General features: G+C 48.4%; 1 protein-coding gene across 1 annotated transcript in view; it reads left to right on the forward strand.

The window, feature by feature from the left end:
* The window catches only part of LOC138522452 (riboflavin-binding protein-like), a 64702-nt gene that overhangs the window by 21224 nt on the left and 18810 nt on the right, over positions 1 to 24668 (forward strand). Inside the window, exons 2-3 of the mRNA XM_069635396.1 lie at positions 6926 to 7077; positions 22072 to 22171. Of these exons, the coding sequence (XP_069491497.1) occupies positions 6939 to 7077; positions 22072 to 22171 (239 nt within the window). The 5' untranslated portion in view covers positions 6926 to 6938. The remainder of the gene's footprint in view (positions 1 to 6925; positions 7078 to 22071; positions 22172 to 24668) is intronic.

Here is a 24668-nt window from a genome sequence, read left to right on the forward strand (position 1 = left end):
ACACAAGCAATTTACATTGGTAACCTAGAGTGCACAAATCTACTGCTGCAGACAACTCACAAAATGATCAAACCTCTCTTGGCAGCTCTGAATATAACTTTGCCACCGTGTCCTGCTCCCTCTGATCCATTGCCCCATCCAACCCTCCCCCCCTTCTTCCTTTGGAAGAACAAGCAGTGGGGCGGAATCTGTAAGCACTGGGATATGGTGCAAAGTATGAGGGACGGGGCTCCAACCCTCCATGCCATGGGTTATCCGTAGACGGACACCTTTGGTTATTGTGCTAGGGTGTCACTTGAGATATACGGCTAACAACTACGTTTGAAGGAGAGTTAGATACACTGCGGATGTCCTGGAGGATAGCTCATGAGTTAAGCACTCACCTCTGACATTCCACCAACTTGCAGTTTGTATGTATGGCTCATTCCTTCATCCTTCTGAGGTTGATAACTTGAGTACCATTACACTGGAAGATATTATCAGCTATTATTATAGAGCTTAGAAGCTTGAGGAATCTGGCATAAAATAGGAAAACCTTACATTATTGCTAATGATCCATGTTACATTCAGGAGAGCTGCATGTCCTCAGCCTGTTGGTATTAGGAGGATCCTTCTAGCTAGAAAATCCCACAAAGGTTTCGAGCAAAAATCGAAGCTCAGGGGTGCTAGCGTAGGGCCTTGAGGGACGACTTATATATCTTGAGATTCTATGTCATGTCATGGAAGTCATGCTTACTTTCTGTAGAAGGGGTCCCCAATTCCACATCTTAAGGCTAGCCACGCTATGCACACACGGTATGTTTGAATGGAGGGACACTAAATGTTGAGTTATGCACATTGGGGTCAATCGGAAAAGCCGGACTGGATGGGGGATGGGAAGGATTCTCGCTATAGAGACCCCGCTTTTTTTGGGGTTATTCCGCGCTGGCTGCAACACACCATTTTAGCAAGCACCGCCCACGTTTTACGTATTCCCACATATTGGCGGGGGTCAGCCTCAGCATTTCGTGGGAGCCGGCAGACTATTTTAAAAAGTGGGTCGTGCGTGGGTCCATGAATGATCACTTAACACCCGATGCCAAGTAGCTGCATACCCACTACCAGTTATTCCTTTGCCCCATGCCTCTGCCCTCTCTAAACCTCATTCATAAACTGTCTCTCTGCCCCCAACAGCCCTGATCAAATAGAGAAAAAGGGGAAGAATAGGAGGCCACTGTTGATACGTTACTTAGGCTGAGATGCAAACATGGCACCTTCGCCCCAAGGTGACGTGAGGAGACTGCAGATCCTGGCACAGCAAGCAAACGGTTTGGGTCTGTTTGACCTAAAACATTTGACCTAATTACATTTGATCTAATTTATTTGACCTTTTTTCTGTCTAAAATGTGGCGGGAGACCCCCGCAACCCCCCCACATCCCCTCAGCCTAATTTATAACCTTACACACCCCCATATATATATATATATTGAATTAGATTTGACCGAAAAAAAGGTCAATAAAATGCTATCAAATATTTTAGCTCAAATGTTTTCAGGTCAGTTATGCTAATACCCAAGCAAACAAATAGCGGTATCTTGCCAAGAACTGGATGCACGTGTTGCGTGCAGGCTACGGGTAAATAGTAGGTGCTTTAACCTATTGCTCTTTCACCCCCCTTCCTCTGAGGCCAGGAGGCTGAATATCAATGATGCCCTCTTTCCTTTGACTCATTAGATCCACCTTTCACAGCCATTAAGATGATGTCTAGTTTCCCAAAGTGATGCCAGTCATCAGGAGCCATCTGAGCCTTTGCCTTCCTCATTGGGGTTATATTTGTAGCAGCTGCTTTCATGGCCCTGCTCTGGGGCCAGGGAGGTCACCTACCTTACCCCAGCCCAGGGACAGATCTCACTGGAACCAGCCTGCCGGCACCCAGACCAGCCAGACAGTAAGGGGCGCGATGCGACCTGTAACTAAAAGATTCTAGAACCTTAGACCGGATATGCCCTGAGTTCTTCCCTGGTTATTCTCCATGGGGCGCGGACCCCACAGTGGACCTTTGAGGGATCCCAATGATGACCTCTTTTTATTGATTAACAAAACAAAAAAACTATACAAACATGATTACTGACACCTGCATAAGCTTCCAAGCCTCTGTACCCGTGGCGTGCTTTCCCTGAAGAACATGGCCGGTCAGAGGTAGGCAAAACTTAAGGCAAAACTCACGTAACTGAGCACTCAAATGATATGATAATGTTGTGCGAAGCGTAGGAGAAGTTGAAGCCAAAGGCCTCTGAGGGGATGAAACCACTTACTGGGGCCGTCTCCTGGCCCTCCTCCACAGCGGGTGGTTCCAAGCAGGAACCAGGCAGGCACCAGCGGGTGGTGCCTGTTTGGCACCACCCGCTGTGGGGGAGGGCCAGGAGACGGCCACAGTAAGTGGTTTCATCCCCTCAGAGGCCTTTGACTGGCTTCAACTTCTCCTCTGCTTCGCACAACAGTCTACGCACCTATCATTAATCCCCCTCCCTTAAACACCTAACCAACACAAACAGTACATACACACATATACCCCTAAAGAACTATTAACATCTGCCCCATCCTAATCAAATCCTGACCCTATGTATACACCCAAGCACATAGTAACATGTCTATATTATACAATATACAAAGTTAATTTCAATCTCTAATAATACACATATACAACTACACAGACACTTATGCACACATGCATATGAAGACATTGTATAATTATATGGAGTAGAGTTGTGCATTGTCTACAATATATAATGCAGTTAGTCACACCCCCATTGCAGTACCTCTTGCTGGTTAATGGGACTGCCCTTAGCCAGGCATTGTCCTCCTCTTTGTGGTTCCCCATTGCAGTACATCTTGCTGGTTAAGGGGCTGCCTGCCCCAGGTATTATCCTCCTTGTGCTTCCCCATTGCAGTACATTTTCCTGGTGAATGGGGCTGCCCGCCTCAGTCATTGACCTCCTTTTGGTTCCCCATTGCAGTACCTCTTGCTGGTGAATGGGGCTGCCCGCCTCAGGCATTGACCTCCTTTTGGTTCCCCATTGCAGTACCTATTGCTGGTGAAGGGGGCCGCCCGCCGCAGGCATTGTCCTCCTCCTTGTGGTTCCCCATTGCAGGACTTATTGCTGGTGAATGGGGCTGCCCGTCCCAGTCATTATCCTCCTCCTTGTGGTTCCCCATTGCAGTACCTGTTGCTGGTGAATGGGGCCGCCTGCCGCAGGCATTGTCCTCCTCCTTGTGGTTCCCCATTGCAGTACCTTTTCCTGGTGAATGGGGCTGCGCGCCTCATGCATTGACCTCCTTTTGGTTCCCCATTGCAGTACCTCTTGCTGGTGAATGGGGCTGCCCGCCTCAGGCATTGACCTCCTTTTGGTTCCCCATTGCAGTATCTTTTGCTGGTGAATGGGGCCACACACCCCAGGCATTGTCCTCCTCCTTGTGGTTCCCCATTGCAGTACCTCTTGCTGGTGAATGGGGCTGTCCGCCTCAGGCATTGACCTCCTTTTGGTTCCCCATTGCAGTACCTCTTGCTGGTGAATGGGGCTGCCCGCCTCAGGCATTGACCTCCTTTTGGTTCCCCATTGCAGTACCTATTGCTGGTGAAGGGGGCCGCCCGCCGCAGGCATTGTCCTCCTCCTTGTGGTTCCTCATTGCAGGACCTATTGCTGGTGAATGGGGCTGCCCGTCCCAGTCATTATCCTCCTCCTTGGGTTCCCCATTGCAGTACCTTTTGCTGGTGAATGGGGCTGCCTGCCCCAGGCACTGTCCTCCTCCTGGGGCTGCCCGCCCCAAGCATTGTCCTCCTCCTTGTGGTTCCCCATCCACACTTGGGGCCGCCAACACACAGCTGCGCCCCTGCGGCAACAAAGAACTTCTTTGGGGGCATGTACACTGGGGCGGGCCACCAATGACACTGCGGGATCCACAGCATACCTGTTTTAGCAGTGGCCTCTGTACCCTGGGGGACAACCGCACTCATTGCTGTGCCCCGAGAATAACTTGCTGGCTGTTCTTTGAGGAGACTCTGTGTCTTGTGGGACAGCGACATTCACGACGGACCCGTGGCATAGTGGCATAGTATTTCTTCTGGTGGTGTTCATGTTAACACTGCCATCCTTCACTGTCGTGCCTGCAGTGCATCAGCTGAGCCCAGGTACAACTGATTTCATCACCTGCATTGGCATGGTGAAGGGGGCAGGCTTCAGGCACACTCCTCGGGACTCCAGCCGGCGTGCTGGAACTCCCTTCTTCAACCATGTTGCAAGGATATGGCAGCCCGCGGCCTTCCTTCACTGCCCCATCCTTGTTGGGATGGGTGGACTACCACTCACGGGTCTCCGCTGCTCAGAATCGTGGTGTTGCTCCGTGGCGTGCATGCGTCCTACTAGACTGCTGCTCAGTGCTTAGGTGCTGCTCCGTGGCGTGCATGCTTCCTACTAGACTGCTGCTCAGTGCGTAGGTGCTGCTCGAAACCATGGTTCTGCTCCGTGGCGTGCATGCTTCCTACTAGACTGCTGCTCAGTGCGTAGGTGCTGCTCGAAACCATGGTGCTGCTCCGTGGTGTGCATGCGTCCTACTAGACTGCTGCTCAGTGCTTAGGTGCTGCTCCGTGACGTGCATGCTTCCTACTAGACTGCTGCTCAGTGCGTAGGTGCTGTTCGAAACCATGGTGTTGCTCCGTGGCGTGCATGCGTCCTACTAGACTGCTGCTCATTGCTTTGGTGCTGCTCGAAACCATGGTGCTGCTCCGTGGCGTGCATGCGTCCTACTAGACTGCTACTCAGTGCTTAGGTGCTGCTCCGTGGCGTGCATGCTTCCTACTAGACTGCTGCTCAGTGCGTAGGTGCTGCTCGAAACCATGGTGCTGCTCCGTGGTGTGCATGCGTCCTACTAGACTGCTGCTCAGTGCTTAGGTGCTGCTCCGTGACGTGCATGCTTCCTACTAGACTGCTGCTCAGTGCGTAGGTGCTGTTCGAAACCATGGTGTTGCTCCGTGGCGTGCATGCGTCCTACTAGACTGCTGCTCATTGCTTTGGTGCTGCTCGAAACCATGGTGCTGCTCCGTGGCGTGCATGCGTCCTACTAGACTGCTACTCAGTGCTTAGGTGCTGCTCCGTGGCGTGCATGCTTCCTACTAGACTGCTGCTCAGTGCGTAGGTGCTGCTCGAAACCATGGTGCTGCTCCGTGGCGTGCATGCGTCCTACTAGACTGCTGCTCCGAACCATGGTGCTGCTCAGTGCTAAAGTTCTGTTTAGTGTCAGAGTGAATGATAATAATGATATAGTAGTAATGTTAATAATTGTCGTTAATGTATTTTGTCATCTGTTATCATCTGTTATAGCACATTTCACCATAATTATGGTCCCAACAAGCTTTTGGTTGAACGTCCTCAGATGGACCGGAGTGCAAGGATTTGGGAGAAATTGGGAGGTGCTATTGTGCGTGTGTGCCTTTTAGCCTTTAAAGTTATGCAAGGGTGATCAAGACCCCTGGTAGATGCCCATGACTAAATGAAGTATGTTTGGGCACGTCAGAGGAATACTATGGACTTAAGGGGGGGGCTGTGTTTAAGGAGTTAGAGAGTTATATGGGAGGCTACATTTCGATTTTTTAAGTTAAAAGTAGCTTTATTCTTATGGCAGAGTTGATGTGCAATAGTGTTTGTGTTGTATGTGTATGCATGGTGTGTGGGCTGAGACCGTGCCTTCCGCTAAATTGCAAAGATGCAGTGTGCAAGAGGAGAAATGGGTTCACTGTACAAACAACAATGTCTATTTCCTTGGTTACTTCTCTGCACAAGGAGCATTGCCACGTTTCCTCACACTCTGAGAGGTTCTTGGCGTGAGAGAATGCAGTCACTAGATCTAGTGTGAAATAAGGTCCCCATTTCATGATTACACGCGGTGGCCTAGCCCACCCTCCTGTGCTTCCGAGTTATCAGCAGTGCCAACCACGAGCAATAGGACTGAGGTGCCCGGTTGTCCTCCTATGGCATGATCAGCGCGATTTTCCCAATGTGCGTTTTGAGTGCGGTGCACGGCCTCCCTCCGAGCCCATGTGAGTACAATACCTGGCCCGATGTCAGAATTCAGTCTAGGTGCGAGTTGCTGGAGAGACGAAGTGAGTCCTCTGTGTGTGCTTGGCCTCCCACGAGGAAGGCCGGATAGCAGAGCACAGCGGTTGAAAGGAGAGATGACAGATGAGCAGCGGGGGAGATTGTATGGGTGGAGGGGCGCCAGGGGAAGGAGGACAGCAGGATGAAACATGGGTGCGAGGGGTGGGCGCAGGGCGGTGGGGGAGGGGATGAGGGAGTCAGGGGACCAGTCAGGTTTTAAGGGTTTTCCTGAAGGCCAGGTGAGCCTCTATGAGGCGGAGGGCGAGGGGAAGGGAGTTCCTGAAAGTGGGTGCGAGGACAGCCAGAGACACCTCCTAAACTGCTCATCGCCAGCAGCGCTGCTCAGTGCTAAGCTTTTACTCTGTCACAAGTGCCACTCTCAGTGCTAGGATGTTGCTCAGTGCTAGGGTGCTGCTGAAGTCCTTACTGTTTTAGAAGTCAAGACCAGTTCCGATTGTCCTAGGAAGGGACTGTTTTCTGTGTGTATAGACATTTTCAGTCACAGTCTTCTGGCGCCACCTGCTGTAGATTAGGAGCAGTGCATGCTGAGAGTTATAAGCAGGGACGCCGTGTCACTCTCCCTCTGCTTTCACCCGGAGATGGACACGACACACCAGATCTTTCCTACCCAATTGAGAATGTGCTCAGAGGATTCCATGCAGTGTGTGTCTTTTCTCAGTTTTCTCAGTGCCTTTGTATGCAGAAGGATGCACACATCATCCGGCCCGATCCTTGTGTATGATGACAACCATCCATCAGGCAAATCTAAAACTGCATATTTGATCCTTTCACAGCCACCAAGAGAAGATGCAGGCGTTAGTGACCTTGGGCGTCTTGGCGGTTCTGACACTGGGGGCATGTGGACAGGGCTGTCTACAGGGGGCACTTCACAAGTCAGCGCCAAGCCCTGAAGAAGGCATGACTGCGTGTACCGTCTACTCGAAAGGTCAGCACGATAGGAATTTTTTCTTGAGAAATAAATCGGCCAAACAAATAGACCTGCTAATGAATAAAAGAAGAGGACTTTTTATTCTGAACATGTTCCATGTACTTCTCATCTCTTTCTCTGTGGACCGTTTTTTGACATGTCAGCTTTGTTTTTCAAATTACTAAATAGGAGAGTACAGCGAAACGTCGGTACCATTTCTCCCTGTTTTTATGATTGTGACGAAGTAAAATGCCTACCTATGTAACTGTTTTTGCCAGGTGTTACTTTTCTTTTTGCATCTCTTTTTGCGAATTGTGCCGCAGTGCTCATATGACGCGTGGTTTACTGCGCTCATTTCTTTGTGGTGTATGAATAATGTGTAAAATGCAAGAATTTTTGATTTCACAGGCTACGGGCCTTCATGACAGAGTGCCTGGAGAACCTAAAAATGGCTATCGCACAAAGTGGAGTCCCCTAAATGAACCACTTCAAATTCTGATTGGATAAAGCCACTCCCTTGCTAGAGCACGTGGCTGTAATAAAATCTATTCGAGTAAATCTGTTAGAAGGCACACAATGAAATATAAAAAAGTGAATTATTTATTTATTCAGTAGGCCAAAGGGTCCTACAAACATACATACAATAGGTATGCTATATTTCAAATTATAAAAATAAAGCAATTCGATAACAAAACAATGGTAACGCCCCACCTAGAGCTTGTTGTTCGGTGCAAAATCGTATATGCTGGTGGACCCATAAAATGGTCGGTTACACCTATACAAGATTGTTGTGAAATACAAAAAACAAAAGGAATCAACCTTCTTTGTTATACAACAAGTTAGAATGAGGATGTTCAAACAAACAAATTAGTTAATGAACAGAAAAGTAAAAAAGAGAAAAATAACTTTTTGTTTTGATTTTTGTGGCTGTAGATAAAGGACCAATCCAATTATCACAGCAAAAATGGCAGCGGTGCGCAACATAAATCACACTAACATAACATAACATACGATCTAAAGGACGAACAATTCTGAAGTAAAAGGTGGATGTGTTTGGGACATGGAAGACCCTGTAGGCCGGGATATGATAGACCCACCTGTGGGGGCAGAGGTATAACCGGCCATAATGGCATCTACCACCTTGTCTCACCAAGTACATTTACGCCTTTCTTTCTGTGTTCCCGGGACCTTCCTACACCTAGCGGCTGTGCAGGAATGACCTAGGCAGCCATATTGGATTGCTATATATTTCTAGCAGTTAGGGTCCTGTTAAGCGGCTTCACTTCAACACTACAGCTAAGTCAATGCCTAGCCTGGGATGCTGAGGGAAACCCTTATTGATATATTTTTAGGCCCAGTTCATGTACTCTGGATGACGACCCTTATATAACACCCCTCTCATAGAATCCCCATGACCCCACTGAGCCAAGAAGTAGGTCTGTTTTGCAAATCTAAAAGGTTTATTTGAGAAATATAACAATATATATCTATCACACTTTATAAATAAATTAATATTGGATATCACACTTAAAATATGACAGTGATCAACAATGGATAATGTTCTACTGGTAAACTGATTTGGTTACTTAGAAGTAGTATAGAGGATGAGGTAGCTGAATTGCTTTATGGTTTCAAGGAAATGCAAGGTGGAATAAATGCAGTACAGAAAATAAACTGATATGGTTTCCCAAGAGATAATATGTTCACTTTTCCCCTGGTGGCAATTCACCCCCCCCCCTACATGCAAAGCAAGGAGATGGAAGTAACACACACAGTCTTCAGGAATACAATCAAATACAATACGGAATTCAGTTCCCCCCCCCCCCAGCAAGCTTAGACAACAGGTATGCTTTTTAAAACACGGGCAAGAGTGCTTTGTAATGTGGTGTCATGGAAGTGAAAAATGCTAAAATTGATTTTAATTCCCTGCAGGAGGTTCAGGGTGAAGGAGAGATACTTTATATTAGTTCAGGCTCACTTTAGCAATGCTCTATGCGTAACTACCAGGTTGCAAACGGATTTTAACAAAGGAAAGAATGGAGCTGCTATTTTGACAAGTGGAGAAATTGAGCCAAATCGCAAATCGCGGTAAATTTCGCGAGTGCGTAAATCGCGATTGCGGAAAAAGCATAGGGAGTAGGAAGTCAGTTCTAGGTTCCGGAGATACAGACGATTTTGTGAAGGTAGTTTTTCAGAAATGAATCACAGTTTCAGAATGACAGTTGACAGCTTTCAGCTTTAAAATGACAGGTGACAGTTGTGCAACTTTAGAATGACAGATGACAGCTCGCAGCTTTAGAATGACAGATGACAGGATTACTAGGAGGCAGTTCTACTTAGGTTAAAATAGTTTGCATTAGATTATTTTAACTAAGAGATTGGGTTCTGCACAGTTCTGGCGGTTACTCACTCCTAATTTTGAAATGAATGGGCCTCGTCACGGATCTGGTCAACACGTCCAGCGGTGGTTCTCTCTGCTCGGCGGGTCAATCAGGCACCGGTTCTACTCACAGCGATCCGGATCTCTGGTTCTGCTCACAGCGGTCTGGGTCTGGTCTGCGGTTCCGGCAAAAGTTCTTGGCAAAGAATTCAAACAGCTCGCCCGGCTGTTGAATAGTTTGGTTAGGTTTACTGGATTCTGAAGGCCTGCTGAGAATACTTTTGCTTGCAGTGGGCCTTCTAGGTTCAAAGTTCTATAGTCTATGGGCCCCTGCTTCTGGTCTCTGTCTGGATGGGATGTCGGCCGTCAAAATGCTCCGCAGAAATGGAAAATGAATGTCTCTACCTGTCCAAGCAGTCTCTTTTTATGTGTTTTAAAAAGTGGGTGGAGAGGCTAGCATCACTAAGCCTGCCCCTCTCTTGATTTGATAGGTCAATAGATTCTTTGGTCCCTGATTTGGGAAGGGATAGTGTGTCAGAGTGATGTCATTTTTATGACCTGCAGAAATGACACTCCCCTGGTCAATGTGCACACAAATCTATTCCTGATCCAAATACATATTTCCCAGGTACACAGTTGTTTGACATCACAACACACATCATATATCACTAAAGATAGTCCCTGTCCCGACTCTGGCGTTTCTAGGAGCTTGCATTCAAAAATGGCAACTTATTTTCGATTTTAGTGGGTTTTGCAACATTGGATTTTCATCAAAAATTATACAAAGGTACATTTCCCTTCCACTTATATCCCAGTAACTTTCCATGTCTCTAGCTTAAATACAGTGTCTACAATATTCATAATTAGCGGGGTTTTGCCCCAGAACATGGTACAAATCGGAGTTTGGACTCAAATCGTGAGGGCATTTTCCATACTAAGACTCTCAAAGTTGTACATTCCTGTCATTTGGTTACAATAAGTTATCACAGTTTCTATAAAATATATATTTGTTGCAATTCAACTCCCCAAAGAGTTTGGGTCTGCCTCCAGAAGTCTGGGTTGGTCAGTGATCACATGTCTCTCCTTGCTGGCAGAGGGCTGTTGACAGGAAACACTCAAAATTAACATACCCCATTCAACTGAAAGGGGCTATTGTCTCTCTCCTCCAGGCTGAAGGGGAAACCCCCTCCCTCTCACTCAGAAGGGCCATGTGATATCCTGCCTCCTGTTGTGAGTCTCTGGGGTGTTAAGAGTTCTCAGCCTCTTGGCCTCTGGGAACAGCAGGTGGCTAAGATTTTCAATTAACCAACAAGCTTTGAAGTCCCTGCCCCTCTTGCAACTCCTAAATACAGTTTCCCTGTCAGAGTTTAGACCGCTAGCGCCGCCTTGGGGAATTTGTCGGTACTGCATCCATTTTTGAGATTTCTGCTATTATTTTGATAGGCACCCTTACATTAGAGTGGTGATGTGGAACCCCCCACAAGAAGGTTGTATCTTTGGAGTGGTCTTGTGCCAACTGCGCAGTTCTCCTGGATACTGGCGTGAATGTGGGCGGCGACAGCTCATCCCCACATCCACTCAGTCTATTGATTTAGTTTGTTCTGGGATAGAATAATGGGCGGCGCCAGCTCATCACCACATCTACCCAGTCTAAGGATTCAACATGGGTCAAAACCCTTGACAGTCCCATGTTCACATGCAGTTACTAGTTTGATGATGCCCGGCTATTGGACCTATCCATAATCCGACCGCTTGTTGCAACAGGTCTTCACCTATGCAGCACCTCTCTTTATGCTGGAGACTAAAAATGGACTGGATAAACACCTCCAGACTGGAATGGATCATGGTGGCAACAATGAATTCTGGTACTCTTCCTTATCCCCTTTACTTCTATCAGTGCTGTGCAGTATCATTTATATCAAGATAGAAAGGGGTTCACAAAGTCAGGCCACCCCGAGAGAGAGGGATGAGGAATACAATAGTGATCCTGGAGAGAAATCTATACTCACTCATACACCCCCCGCTCCCCTCTAAATCCAAATTTGTGGCACAGATTATCCAAGAATGCCGGGAAGGAGGGAGGAGGCAGCCCATCACCTGCACAATTTCATCACCCAGGCGGTTAAACATAGCCTGATCAAGTAGCATGCAGGCTCTTGAACCCTCGTCCAATGCATCGTGTTTAGGTGTCAATGTCGTTGCATATCAAATGGCAAGCAGTGACGCATGGTGTTGCCACACTGCCACCTTAGCCCATGATTCGCTCAGCGACCAATCAACACATGTGAGCTGATTTTGTGGGAAAGTGCCTCAAAATGTAAGAAGCAGCATGAAGGAGAGTAATCCCATGTTCACGCCAGAAGCAACTTCTGCACGCTACAGACGTCTAGTGCATGGAGCACTCATGTGGCCAAAGATTACAAAAAGATTACTATATTGGGGCCTCATTACGGGTTTGATGGTGTGGGGGAAAAAGAATTGCTGCCACTTTGATAGCACCACCAATCTGGGTCTTTGGGGGGTGTGGAGGAAGAACCTCAAGCACTTTGAGGCTTTGAATCGTGGCCGACGACCAGTCTGTCCTGTGGTGGGAACCTGAGTGGATTTGGGAACACTGATGCGAATCGCCATTGACGAAAAGGGGGTGCTAGAGGCGTTGAGTCGTTGACCCTTGCCAGGGTCAGAAATGGCTTGAACAGTGTCCTGGCAATGTTTGTTTTGCCAGAGCTGGTCCAAGGCCCAGGAAACTCAAAGATCTATTTTCAAGACTCGCTCTCCTGCATGAGCAGCAAAGGTGGCATGGAAAACTGAATGCAGAAACAGCCAACGCTTCACATACAGTTTAGGGGATATCCAAATGTATATATATGTCTTGCAATTGACAGATACTCTTGTTAGGATGAGAATTGTGACCAATGAAAACAGCAGAGTCCAACGTCCATTACTCGCTCAAAAGGGTATATTGCTGAATCACTATCACAGATAGGTTTCAAATGTAAAATTGTGGGCATTCTTATGTTCCCATAATGTTCTTTGTTTTGCTTTTATTCAAATCGCCAGGCTTGGGTTCTATGAAGAGATACTGTGTTGCATGAACTGGACTAGGGAAAGGCTCCTCGGCTCGCCTTCCCCACGGCTCCACCGCCCCAAGGAGGAGAGAGTGCCACAAGTACTTTTGTTCTGTTTCCAGTACTGGCCTTTGCTATCCAGTTGTGTACGTATTACAACTTGTCCGTTCACAGAAAACCTGTAATGACCTGAAATACTTTGTAATAACAGGTGGAGCCGTGTAGTGGTGGAGCCACTGGCCAAAAACCGCAGAAACCTTCTGTGTGCATGCATCACCAGGATGAAAGGATGCACCTTCTTAAGGGCTTCTGCTGACAATGAGCTCCCCTACAGGGCTGTCATGTTTTCTTGTCCACAGTGGACACGACTAAAAAGTTACACCGACCAACCTACTGAAGGACAGACACCTTGTTTACTAGCACCCCCTCTCACCAGGAGCTGAATCTCCTCCGTTAAATTTGGTGGACGGGGAGATATGCATCACTGGCAAAGACTATGAAGGAAAAGTGGGGAGAGAAAAGGAGTAACTTGTGGTCACTACCAGGTGGACTAGGAGGGGGTCTCGTGTAACCAACCTCTACGGCTAGCCGTGCCCTGAAAATTGTGGCCCGTGAGTCTGATCTAGAAGCCCTGCCTGCTTCTTTTTCATGAGAGAGGACCCTGCACTCCTGACCATGCCAAAGAGCTGATAAGAAGCGGCACACATCTACTTTAGGGGCTATTGTAGACTGAGATGGTTTGGGCGGTTTCCTGAACACCGGCTAGGAGTTAGCGCTATGCACATTTTCCTTGCATTTTATTTTTTAGTCGCTCATCTACGCAGAGAAGTCTTGACCACTCAAGAGAAGATTCTGTTCCTTCTCCTTCTTAAGATCAAAGAGGTCAGTGGATCTCAGCTAGACTGATCTCCAAATGCCCACCCCCAGAAATATGCCCCTGCCTGTGACCTTGAAGTGGCTCAGTACTGAGATCACTAACAGTTGGGGTACTCTTTTAGCCTTGTTTTTCTCTTCAATTCATGTGTTCTCAGTCATAGCGCCAGGTAGCCTTTTTGGTGTTGGTTGCGCTGTACTTTGGTACGAAAAATCATAACCTAACATAATGGGATTCCCCTATCCCAATCCCCCTCAGAGGGGAATGTTCTGGAGCCATGCGTTTGTCTGGGTTTTTATGGTCCTGGCCAAAGCCTGCCCTGCTCGAGGCATGGGCAGTTACCATGCTAAGATCAGTCCTGCACGCTTGCCCCAGGGGCTGGGGATGCAGGACCACAGCCGACTGAAGGCATACAGCCACACGGTACTGGTGACACCGGGGGCCCCCGTAGCCCACGCTGTGCAGGAGGCCCCATGGTGGCACACCATTTGCTTCTTTGAGAAGCTTGGCGGCGGGGGGGGGGGGTCAGTAGGGCTTGCAGGGGACCCCCACATTTTATGCTACACCACTGCCACACAGGATACTAATGCATGTGGGACAAGAGTAGTGCCCTGTGAAGACAAAATGCAGGGGCGGGGACGGTCAGTAATGACCCTTCTGTGCATTATCTCTTTCCATGCACAAGGGGGTGAGATGGGGAGCATCTGTACTGGTCACATTCTCACTCTTTTCATGACTCCTGTAACATCTTGAGAATGCGACGCTGGGGGATTACAGTGCAGGCTGGATACAGGAGTCAGGACCCCTCTAGCATCTTGAGAATGAAGGATTCCCGTGCATTACAGAGCATGCTGGACACAGAGGTAAGGGTGCATGTAGCATCTTCAGAAAGATTGACCGAAGCATTCCAGCGCATTACAGGGCGTCCAGGATGCAGGAGATGTGATCACTATAGCACCATGAGAATGAGAGATTGAAGCATTCCAGTGCATTACAGGGCGTCCAGGATGCAGGAGATGTGATCACTATAGCACCATGAGAATGAGAGATTGAAGGATTCCAGTGCATTACAGGGCGTCCAGGATGCAGGAGATGTGATCACTATAGCACCATGAGAATGAGAGATTGAAGGATTCCAGTGCATTACAGGGTGTCCAGGATGCAGGAGGTGTGATCACTATAGCACCATGAGAATGAGAGATTGAAGGATTCCAGTGCATTACAGGGCGTCCAGGATGCAGGAGGTGTGATCACTATAGCACCATGAGAATGAGAGATTGAAGGATTCCAGTGCATTACAGGGCGTCCAGGATGCAGGAGGTGTGATCACTATAGCACCATGAGAATGAGAGATTGAAGGATTCCAGTGCAATACAGGGCGTCCAGGATGCAGGAGGTGTGATCACTATAGCACCATGAGAATGAGAGATTGAAGGATTCCAGTGCATTACAGGGCGTCCAGGATGCAGGAGATGTGATCACTATAGCACCATGAGAATGAGAGATTGAAGCATTCCAGTGCATTACAGGGCGTCCAGGATGCAGGAGATGTGATCACTATAGCACCATGAGAATGAGAGATTGAAGCATTCCAGTGCATTACAGGGCGTCCAGGATGCAGGAGATGTGATCACTATAGCACCATGAGAATGAGAGATTGAAGGATTCCAGTGCATTACAGTGCATGCAGGAAATAGGAGTGAGGATGGTTCGATGTAAAATGACCTTTTATCAAAGGTCTCAAGAGAAAAAGACCGATTTACTTTGACCAATTTTCTTTTGATCCGAAAACTGTGGGCCTTATTACGAGGTTGGAGGTAACCATGGCGCTATTAGCGCCATGGCTGCCTCCAAATCCTTACCGACTCCGCCCTGGTGAATGGAGCTATTACCGCCCCATTCCAAGGTTGGCGGGGGCGGTAATTCCCCATTCACCAGGGTCCTTCCCCATTCCCATTTGAGCCCCCATAGGGCTCAATGGGAATGGGGAAGGCGCTAATAACGGTACCGAAAATTGCGGTACCGTTATTAGCTCCAAAGTCCCTTTGTGGGTCCCACCCTTAACGCATGGTAAAACCAGGCGTTAAGGGAGGACCCGCAAAGGGAACTCGTAGTAGGGTGGTAAGGGATTACCGGCACCAGTGCCCTTACCGGTGCCGGTAATCCCTTACCGCCCACCTCGTAATGAGGCCCCCTGACTGTAAAGGTCTTTTTCTCCTGAGACTTTAAAATTAAAATGCGGTTTTCCGATTTTTGAAAATATTAGGGGATTTCACCTCCCGAGCCACCCATTGTCCCCACTGACCCCCACCCTCTCCCGTGGGATTTTAGCCTCACCCTCGGGATTTCAGTCCCTGCCCCCCGAGCCCCTGTCAACCACCACCACCCCCCTGTCATCCCCAACCCGCAAACCAAAACAGATACATACAACACACACACCAACACATACACGTGTACGTGCACTTACCCGTTCTCCTGGCCCTCCGCTTGCTGGTTCCGCAGAGCCTGTCAGCCCCTGCCCGTACTTGTATGTGGCAGGGGCATTAGAGTTTGCTTTATAAAGACTACTCCGTGCGTTCATAGAGCAGTATTTCTAAAGCGACCTTTCAGTGAAAAGATCTTTAGAATAAGATCTTTTCACTGGGAGCGGTGAGGATGCATGTAGCATCTTGTGAATGAGAGACTGAAGGATTCCAGTGCATTACAGTGCATGCAGAACATAAGAGTGAGGGTGCATGTAGCATCTTGCGAATGAGAGACTGAAGGATTCCAGTACATTACAGAGCGTGCAGAACATAGGAGTGAGGGTGCATGTAGCATCTTGCGAATGAGAAACTGAAGGATTCCAACGCATTACAGCACGTGCAGGACATAGGAGTGAGGGTGCAAGAAGCATCTTGCGAATGAGAAACTGATGGATTCCAGTGCATTACAGCGTGTGCAGAACATAGGAGTGAGGGTGCATGTAGCATCTTGTGAATGAGAAACTGAAGGATTCCAACGCATTACAGCACGTGCAGGACATAGGAGTGAGGGTGCATGCAGCATCTTGCGAATGAGAGACTGAAGGATTCCAGTGCATTACAGCGCGTGCAGGACGTAGGAGTGAGGATGCATGCAGCATCTTGCGAATGAGAGACTGAAGGATTCCAGTGCATTACAGCGTGTGCAGGACATAGGAGTGAGGATGCATGCAGCATCTTGTGAATGAGAGACTGAAGGATTCCAGTGCATTACAGTGCATGCTGGACACAGGGGTGAGGGTGCATGTAGATCTTGCGAATGAGAGACTGTAAGATCCAGTGCATTACAGTGCGTGCAGGACATAGGAGTGAGGATGCATGCAGCATCTTGTGAATGAGAGACTGAAGGATTCCAGTGCATTACAGTGCGTGCAGGACACAGGGGTGAGGGTGCATGTAGATCTTGCGAACGAGAGACTGTAAAATCCAGTGCATTACAGCGTGTGCAGGACATAGGAGTGAGGATGCATGCAGCATCTTGTGAATGAGAGACTGAAGGATTCCAGTGCATTACAGTGCGTGCAGGACATAGGAGTGAGGATGCATGCAGCATCTTGTGAATGAGAGACTGAAGGATTCCAGTGCATTACAGTGCATGCTGGACACAGGGGTGAGGGTGCATGTAGATCTTGCGAATGAGAGACTGTAAGATCCAGTGCATTACAGTGCGTGCAGGACATAGGAGCGAGGATGCATGCAGCATCTTGTGAATGAGAGACTGAAGGATTCCAGTGCATTACAGTACGTGCAGGGTACAGGGGTGAGGGTGCATGTAGATCTTGCGAATGCGAGACTGTAAGATCAAGTGCATTACAGTGCGTGCAGGACATAGGAGTGAGGATGCATGCAGCATCTTGTGAATGAGAGACTGAAGGATTCCAGTGCATTACAGTGCGTGCAGGACATAGGAGTGAGGATGCATGCAGCATCTTGTGAATGAGAGACTGAAGGATTCCAGTGCATTACAGTGCGTGCAGGACATAGGAGTGAGGATGCATACAACATCTTGTGAATGAGAGACTGAAGGATTCCAGTGCATTACAGTGCATGCTGGACACAGGGGTGAGGGTGCATGTAGATCTTGCGAATGAGAGACTGTAAGATCCAGTGCATTACAGTGCGTGCAGGACATAGGAGTGAGGATGCATGCAGCATCTTGTGACTGAGAGACTGAAGGATTCCAGTGCATTACAGGGCGTGCAGGACATAGGAGTGAGGATGCATGCAGCATCTTGTGAATGAGAGACTGAAGGATTCCAGTGCATTACAGTGCATGCTAGACACAGGGGTGAGGGTGCATGCAGATCTTGCGAATGAGAGACTTTAAGATCCAGTGCATTACAGTGCGTGCAGGACATAGGAGTGAGGATGCATGCAGCATCTTGTGAATGAGAAACTGAAGGATTCCAGTGCATTACAGTGCGTGCAGGACATAGAAGTGAGGATGCATGCAGCATCTTGTGAATGAGAGACTGAAGGATTCCAGTGCATTACAGTGCGTGCAGGACACAGGGGTGAGGGTGCATGTAGATCTTGCGAATGAGAGACTGTAAGATCCAGTGCATTACAGTGCGTGCAGGACATAGGAGTGAGGATGCATGCAGCATCTTGTGAATGAGAGATTGAAGGATTCCAGTGCATGCTGGACACAGGGGTGAGGGTGCATGTAGATCTTGCGAATGAGAGACTGTAAAATCCAGTGCATTACAGCGTGTGCAGGACATAGGAATGAGGATGCATGCAGCATCTTGTGAATGAGAGACTGAAGGATTCCAGTGCATTACAGTGCGTGCAGGACATAGGAGTGAGGATGCATGCAGCATCTTGTGAATGAGAGACTGAAGGATTCCAGTGCATTACAGTGCATGCTGGACACAGGGGTGAGGGTGCATGTAGATCTTGCGAATGAGAGACTGTAAGATCCAGTGCATTACAGTGCGTGCAGGACATAGGAGCGAGGATGCATGCAGCATCTTGTGAATGAGAGACTGAAGGATTCCAGTGCATTACAGTGCGTGCAGGATACAGGGGTGAGGGTGCATGTAGATCTTGCGAATGAGAGACTGTAAGATCAAGTGCATTACAGTGCGTGCAGGACATAGGAGTGAGGATGCATGCAGCATCTTGTGAATGAGAGACTGAAGGATTCCAGTGCATTACAGTGCGTGCAGGACATAGGAGTGAGGATGCATGCAGCATCTTGTGAATGAGAGACTGAAGGATTCCAGTGCATTACAGTGCGTGCAGGACATAGGAGTGAGGAGGCATACAGCATCTTGTGAATGAGAGACTGAAGGATTCCAGTGCATTACAGTGCATGCTGGACACAGGGGTGAGGGTGCATGTAGATCTTGCCAATGAGAGACTGTAAGATCCAGTGCATTACAGTGCGTGCAGGGCATAGGAGTGAGGATGCATGCAGCATCTTGTGACTGAGAGACTGAAGGATTCCAGTGCATTACAGTGCATGCTGGACACAGGGGTGAGGGTGCATGTAGATCTTGCGAATGAGAGACTGTAAGATCCAGTGCATTACAGTGCGTGCAGGACATAGGAGTGAGGATGCATGCAGCATCTTGTGAATGAGAGACTGAAGGATTCCAGTGCATTACAGTGCGTGCAGGACACAGGGGTGAGGGTGCATGTAGATCTTGCGAATGAGACACTGTAAGATCCAGTGCATTACAGTGCGTGCAGGACATAGGAGTGAGGATGCATGCAGCATCTTGTGAATGAGAGACTGAAGGATTCCAGTGCATTACAGGGCGTGCAGGACATAGGAGTGAGGATGCATGCAGCATCTTGTGAATGAGAGATTGAAGGATTCCAGTGCATTACAGTGCATGCTGGACACAGGGGTGAGGGTGCATGTAGATCTTGCGAACGAGAGACTGTAAAATCCAGTGCATTACAGCGTGTGCAGGACATAGGAGTGAGGATGCATGCAGCATCTTGTGAATGAGAGACTGAAGGATTCCAGTGCATTACAGTGCGTGCAGGACATAGGAGTGAGGATGCATGCAGCATCTTGTGAATGAGAGACTGAAGGATTCCAGTGCATTACAGTGCATGCTGGACACAGGGGTGAGGGTGCATGTAGATCTTGCGAATGAGAGACTGTAAGATCCAGTGCATTACAGTGCGTGCAGGACATAGGAGCGAGGATGCATGCAGCATCTTGTGAATGAGAGACTGAAGGATTCCAGTGCATTACAGTGCGTGCAGGGTACAGGGGTGAGGGTGCATGTAGATCTTGCGAATGAGAGACTGTAAGATCAAGTGCATTACAGTGCGTGCAGGACATAGGAGTGAGGATGCATGCAGCATCTTGTGAATGAGAGACTGAAGGATTCCAGTGCATTACAGTGCGTGCAGGACATAGGAGTGAGGATGCATGCAGCATCTTGTGAATGAGAGACTGAAGGATTCCAGTGCATTACAGTGCGTGCAGGACATAGGAGTGAGGATGCATGCAGCATCTTGTGAATGAGAGACTGAAGGATTCCAGTGCATTACAGTGCATGCTGGACACAGGGGTGAGGGTGCATGTAGATCTTGCGAATGAGAGACTGTAAGATCCAGTGCATTACAGTGCGTGCAGGACATAGGAGCGAGGATGCATGCAGCATCTTGTGAATGAGAGACTGAAGGATTCCAGTGCATTACAGTGCGTGCAGGATACAGGGATGAGGGTGCATGTAGATCTTGCGAATGAGAGACTGTAAGATCAAGTGCATTACAGTGCGTGCAGGACATAGGAGTGAGGATGCATGCAGCATCTTGTGAATGAGAGACTGAAGGATTCCAGTGCATTACAGTGCGTGCAGGACATAGGAGTGAGGATGCATGCAGCATCTTGTGAATGAGAGACTGAAGGATTCCAGTGCATTACAGTGCGTGCAGGACATAGGAGTGAGGATGCATACAGCATCTTGTGAATGAGAGACTGAAGGATTCCAGTGCATTACAGTGCATGCTGGACACAGGGGTGAGGGTGCATGTAGATCTTGCGAATGAGAGACTGTAAGATCCAGTGCATTACAGTGCGTGCAGGGCATAGGAGTGAGGATGCATGCAGCATCTTGTGACTGAGAGACTGAAGGATTCCAGTGCATTACAGGGCGTGCAGGACATAGGAGTGAGGATGCATGCAGCATCTTGTGAATGAGAGACTGAAGGATTCCAGTGCATTACAGTGCATGCTAGACACAGGGGTGAGGGTGCATGTAGATCTTGCGAATGAGAGACTGTAAGATCCAGTGCATTACAGTGCGTGCAGGACATAGGAGTGAGGATGCATGCAGCATCTTGTGAATGAGAGACTGAAGGATTCCAGTGCATTACAGTGCATGCTGGACACAGGGGTGAGGGTGCATGTAGATCTTGCGAATGAGAGACTGAAGGATCCAGTGCATTACAGTGCGTGCAGGACATAGGAGTGAGGATGCATGCAGCATCTTGTGAATGAGAGACTGAAGGATTCCAGTGCATTACAGTGCGTGCAGGACATAGGAGTGAGGATGCATGCAGCATCTTGTGAATGAGAGACTGAAGGATTCCAGTGCATTACAGTGCATGCTGGACACAGGGGTGAGGGTGCATGTAGATCTTGCGAATGAGAGACTGTAAGATCCAGTGCATTACAGTGCGTGCAGGACACAGGAGTGAGGAGGCATGCAGCATCTTGTGAATGAGAGACTGAAGGATTCCAGTGCATTACAGCGCGTGCAGGACATAGGAGTGATGGTGCATGCAGCATCTTGTGAATGAGAGACTGAAGGATTCCAGTGCATTACAGCGCGTGCAGGACATAGGAGTGAGGGTGCATGCAGCATTTTGCGAATGAGAGACTGAAGGATTCCAGTGCATGTTGGGCATAGGCGGAGTCAGGATCCCTATACACCTATAGCATCTTACGAAAGAGGCATATAATTGTACAATACTGGCTGTACTTTGTTGGCGACACACATAACACCTGACAATAGGGCAAAGCAGTGAGTCGCCTCGACCCATAACCCCCCCTGCCGCCCCGTGGCAAATCTGATATCGCACCTTACACGCTAAAAGAAAACTTTTTTAACGTTTTAGTTCCGTAGCCATTTTTGTATTTCGCAGAGGAGGTCATGGTGGTGGGGTGTGGGATTTCGGGCCAAAGGCCAGGTGACTGTTCTGATAGATTAGGGAGATCCTGTCCTTGTGGTTCTACTTAACACTGTAGAGGATTATCCTGTTTATTTGGTAACAGGGCTCCGCCTGAGAATCTCCGCCACTCAGCCGAGGCCACTCCTTCTTAAACAGGAACTTCAAAGGGCTTGCCTTCAAACACACCGCACCTCAGAACATTACACAAACTACTGCACAGACCTCCAGGTAAAACATTCTTACGCCTAAAAGCCAAGCAATCTCCATGGGTGGCAGCAAAGCATGACCGAGATTAGGCAATCACCAGGCCTGTGTAAGCAGTGGTGCTTTGTTGATGTGTCTATCCAAAGAAGATCTCCTGGTACAGATGGTTGAGGTTAGTCATGACAAGAGCCGTGTGAATGCAAGGCCGGAGAGCCGGTGGAGGCTCTAGACATGGGCCAATCAGATGGCATGTATCATTTTTCAGCATTCATTTTATACTTATCTAAGCTTGTTATTTTGTTTTTGTTTCATGAACACCAGCTTCCTGCTGCCATGCAAACTTCACCGAACAGCTGGCTGAGTCCCCGGTCATTGCTGTGGAAAACTACTACTGGAACAGATGTGGAAACCTCAGCACAACGTAAGAGCAGATCTGTGCACTAGTCGAAGAGCTTGTGGTATGATGGGTTGGTGTGTGAACGCGGCATGGTGGCGACAGCTTGAGAGATTTCTAGGGTTGATGGGAGCTAAAACAGTGATAAAAAATGTGCCCTTCCCATGGGAGGACCACTACGGCATTACATGTCCTATCACCCAATTTAGTGGGATCACTGACAACCAGACTGCATTCATACTCCAGCAGGCAAAGTAAAAAAAAGTTTAAAAAGTTCCCACTGCATAGTCCACAGGGCTTTCTGGGGTGGGACCCCTACCATCTACAACACTCTCTTCTTAAATACTCTCCCTCCAGAGCCCTCCGCTTGTCTTCCTCCCGCTCTCGGGTGAGCCATTTTTCCAAGCAGAGATTTGAGGGTAGATTCTTATCCACTGCAGGTGCCTCCCTCTGGAACAGCTTGCCTGCCTCTCCCCGTCTTGAGCCGGACCTCCTTAAGTTCCGGAGACGCCTCAAGACCAATTCTCTTCTCTTTCTCTCTCCCTCTCCCTTGCTAACCTCTTATCTTCTCCCCTGCTTCCCTCCTTCATTCTCTTCCCCAATCTGCTCAGTCAGCTGACTGGTCGCCTGGTGCACCCCCAGAGCCTCACAGGTCCCAGGCTCCCCCGCCGGTCCTGCACTAGCCTCCGGGCCTCTGCACTTTGCCTTGCATTACTGCACTCGGAACACGTTCCATGAGAGGGGCTCCCACTCTGCACTTAATCCTGGCCTCTGCTGGACTGGGCGCACTTATCCTGCCCTCCCTCGCACATCTGTCGGCACACTTGCACAACCTGTATCTACTAGGCTTAGCATGTTTATCTGTCCTGTCCTCCTCTATCTCCCCTCCCAAGGCGCATTGATGACCAACCTTTATTGTCTTGTATGGCCATCTCCTCTCCCCCCACCCCACTCTTTGTCACGCACTTATACTAGTAGAAATGCCCTGGCCTAGTATGCTAGTTATCCAGAGAATCGAATGACTCGGAGTGGTCAAGTGTGGCTTCCCGACTGCTTCGTTTTCTCCCACTAATCAGCCATTCTGACAGACTCCTGGACCAGTACAAATATATAAACAAGCTCCAGTCCTAGAATATGTTGCACAAATGCAGGCGAGCGAGGGAAATAAATGTTGGGTCCCCAGCAATGTTGCTTACCGCCGATGTAAACTCAGGATACAGTATTTCCTCGAAGAAACGAATGACAAAATAACGAGGCCGAAAAATGCTGCATTTTTTAAGTCAAATCTTTTGACTTTTTTTGCAATTATTTTCACAAATGTAGATGGAATATGGGGTAAGGAAATAAATTAAGGTAGGGGGAATGTGTGAGGCAGTTGGGGTTCTCTGCACGCATTTTTTTAAAAAGTGCAATAAAACAAAAAGGTATTTTGGAAATTAATTTCAGAAAACGTTTTTTTCAGCCTCTTTATTTTGTATTAGTTATTTCCACGTAGAACCCTGGCTACCCATTAAAAGTACTCCATCTTTGGCATGCATGTGTGGAACCACCTCTCTCCCCTGCACGGCCTCCGGGCCGACCGCGCACTTAGGGGCTGTAACTGTAACCCTACAGTCCCTTGTTCTCCTTGCACTACCCACAGCCGCGCTGCCCCAGCTGCACTTACTCAGAGCATTGCAGCCTTGTTTTCCCCTCCCCTCTCTCTTTCACTTCTCCCCTCCCTTTCCTCCTGCACTTCTCGTTCTCGCGCTTGCACGATCTGAATGACACAAGGCCTAGTAAGATCGTTTGTCTTGTCCTCCCGCCCTTGTCTTGTCGCGCCTAGAAACACTTGTGTACAGGCACGTTATAAATGACTTATATCATATCAATACAACAGAGGTACAGGGATTGGGGAAAGCGGGGCTCCACGTCTCGCTTGGTGAGAGATTACAAGAATGGCATTCAGGCTGGTGGTGTGTAAAATGCTGGTTTCATAGACGGGCGTTAGAAACGACGATTCTATTGAAGCCAGTTTATAGCATATGGATTAACGGAAAGCAGATGGATGTGAACTTTAATCTGCCTATCACAATTGAGTCCCAAAATATTCACCACACACAGAAAGTGCAGGGCGTATTATTCACAGGTTAAGTCCTCGCCTACGAAATGGGGCAAGCCTGCACTTCACATGTGGCAGCATGGACAACTCAACTGTTCATCCTTTTGAAGTGGGTACATTGAGTACCATTCAATTGAGTGACTACAGCAACAATTGTTATAGCTCTTAGAAGCAGGAGAAATCAATCCATCATGACCTGCTATGGGCGAGGAGGATAGTTTACGGGCAACACGCTCTCCTTGGAAAGAAGCAAGACGACGTGTGGTAACACAGGTTCGATCCCCGGGTCCGTGCTTAGAAACCTCTCGACGTTAGGCGCGTTATAAGTAACCAATTACAATATGCATAAACCTGATATTGTAAAATGTGTACTTTGGGTATCATTTCCTTTATTATAATATTTGATAGGCATCGAATTACAAT

This window comes from Ambystoma mexicanum, chromosome 1q (genome assembly GCF_040938575.1).
Source record: "Ambystoma mexicanum isolate Mex_15411 chromosome 1q, UKY_AmexF1_1, whole genome shotgun sequence".
NCBI lineage: Eukaryota > Metazoa > Chordata > Amphibia > Caudata > Ambystomatidae > Ambystoma > Ambystoma mexicanum.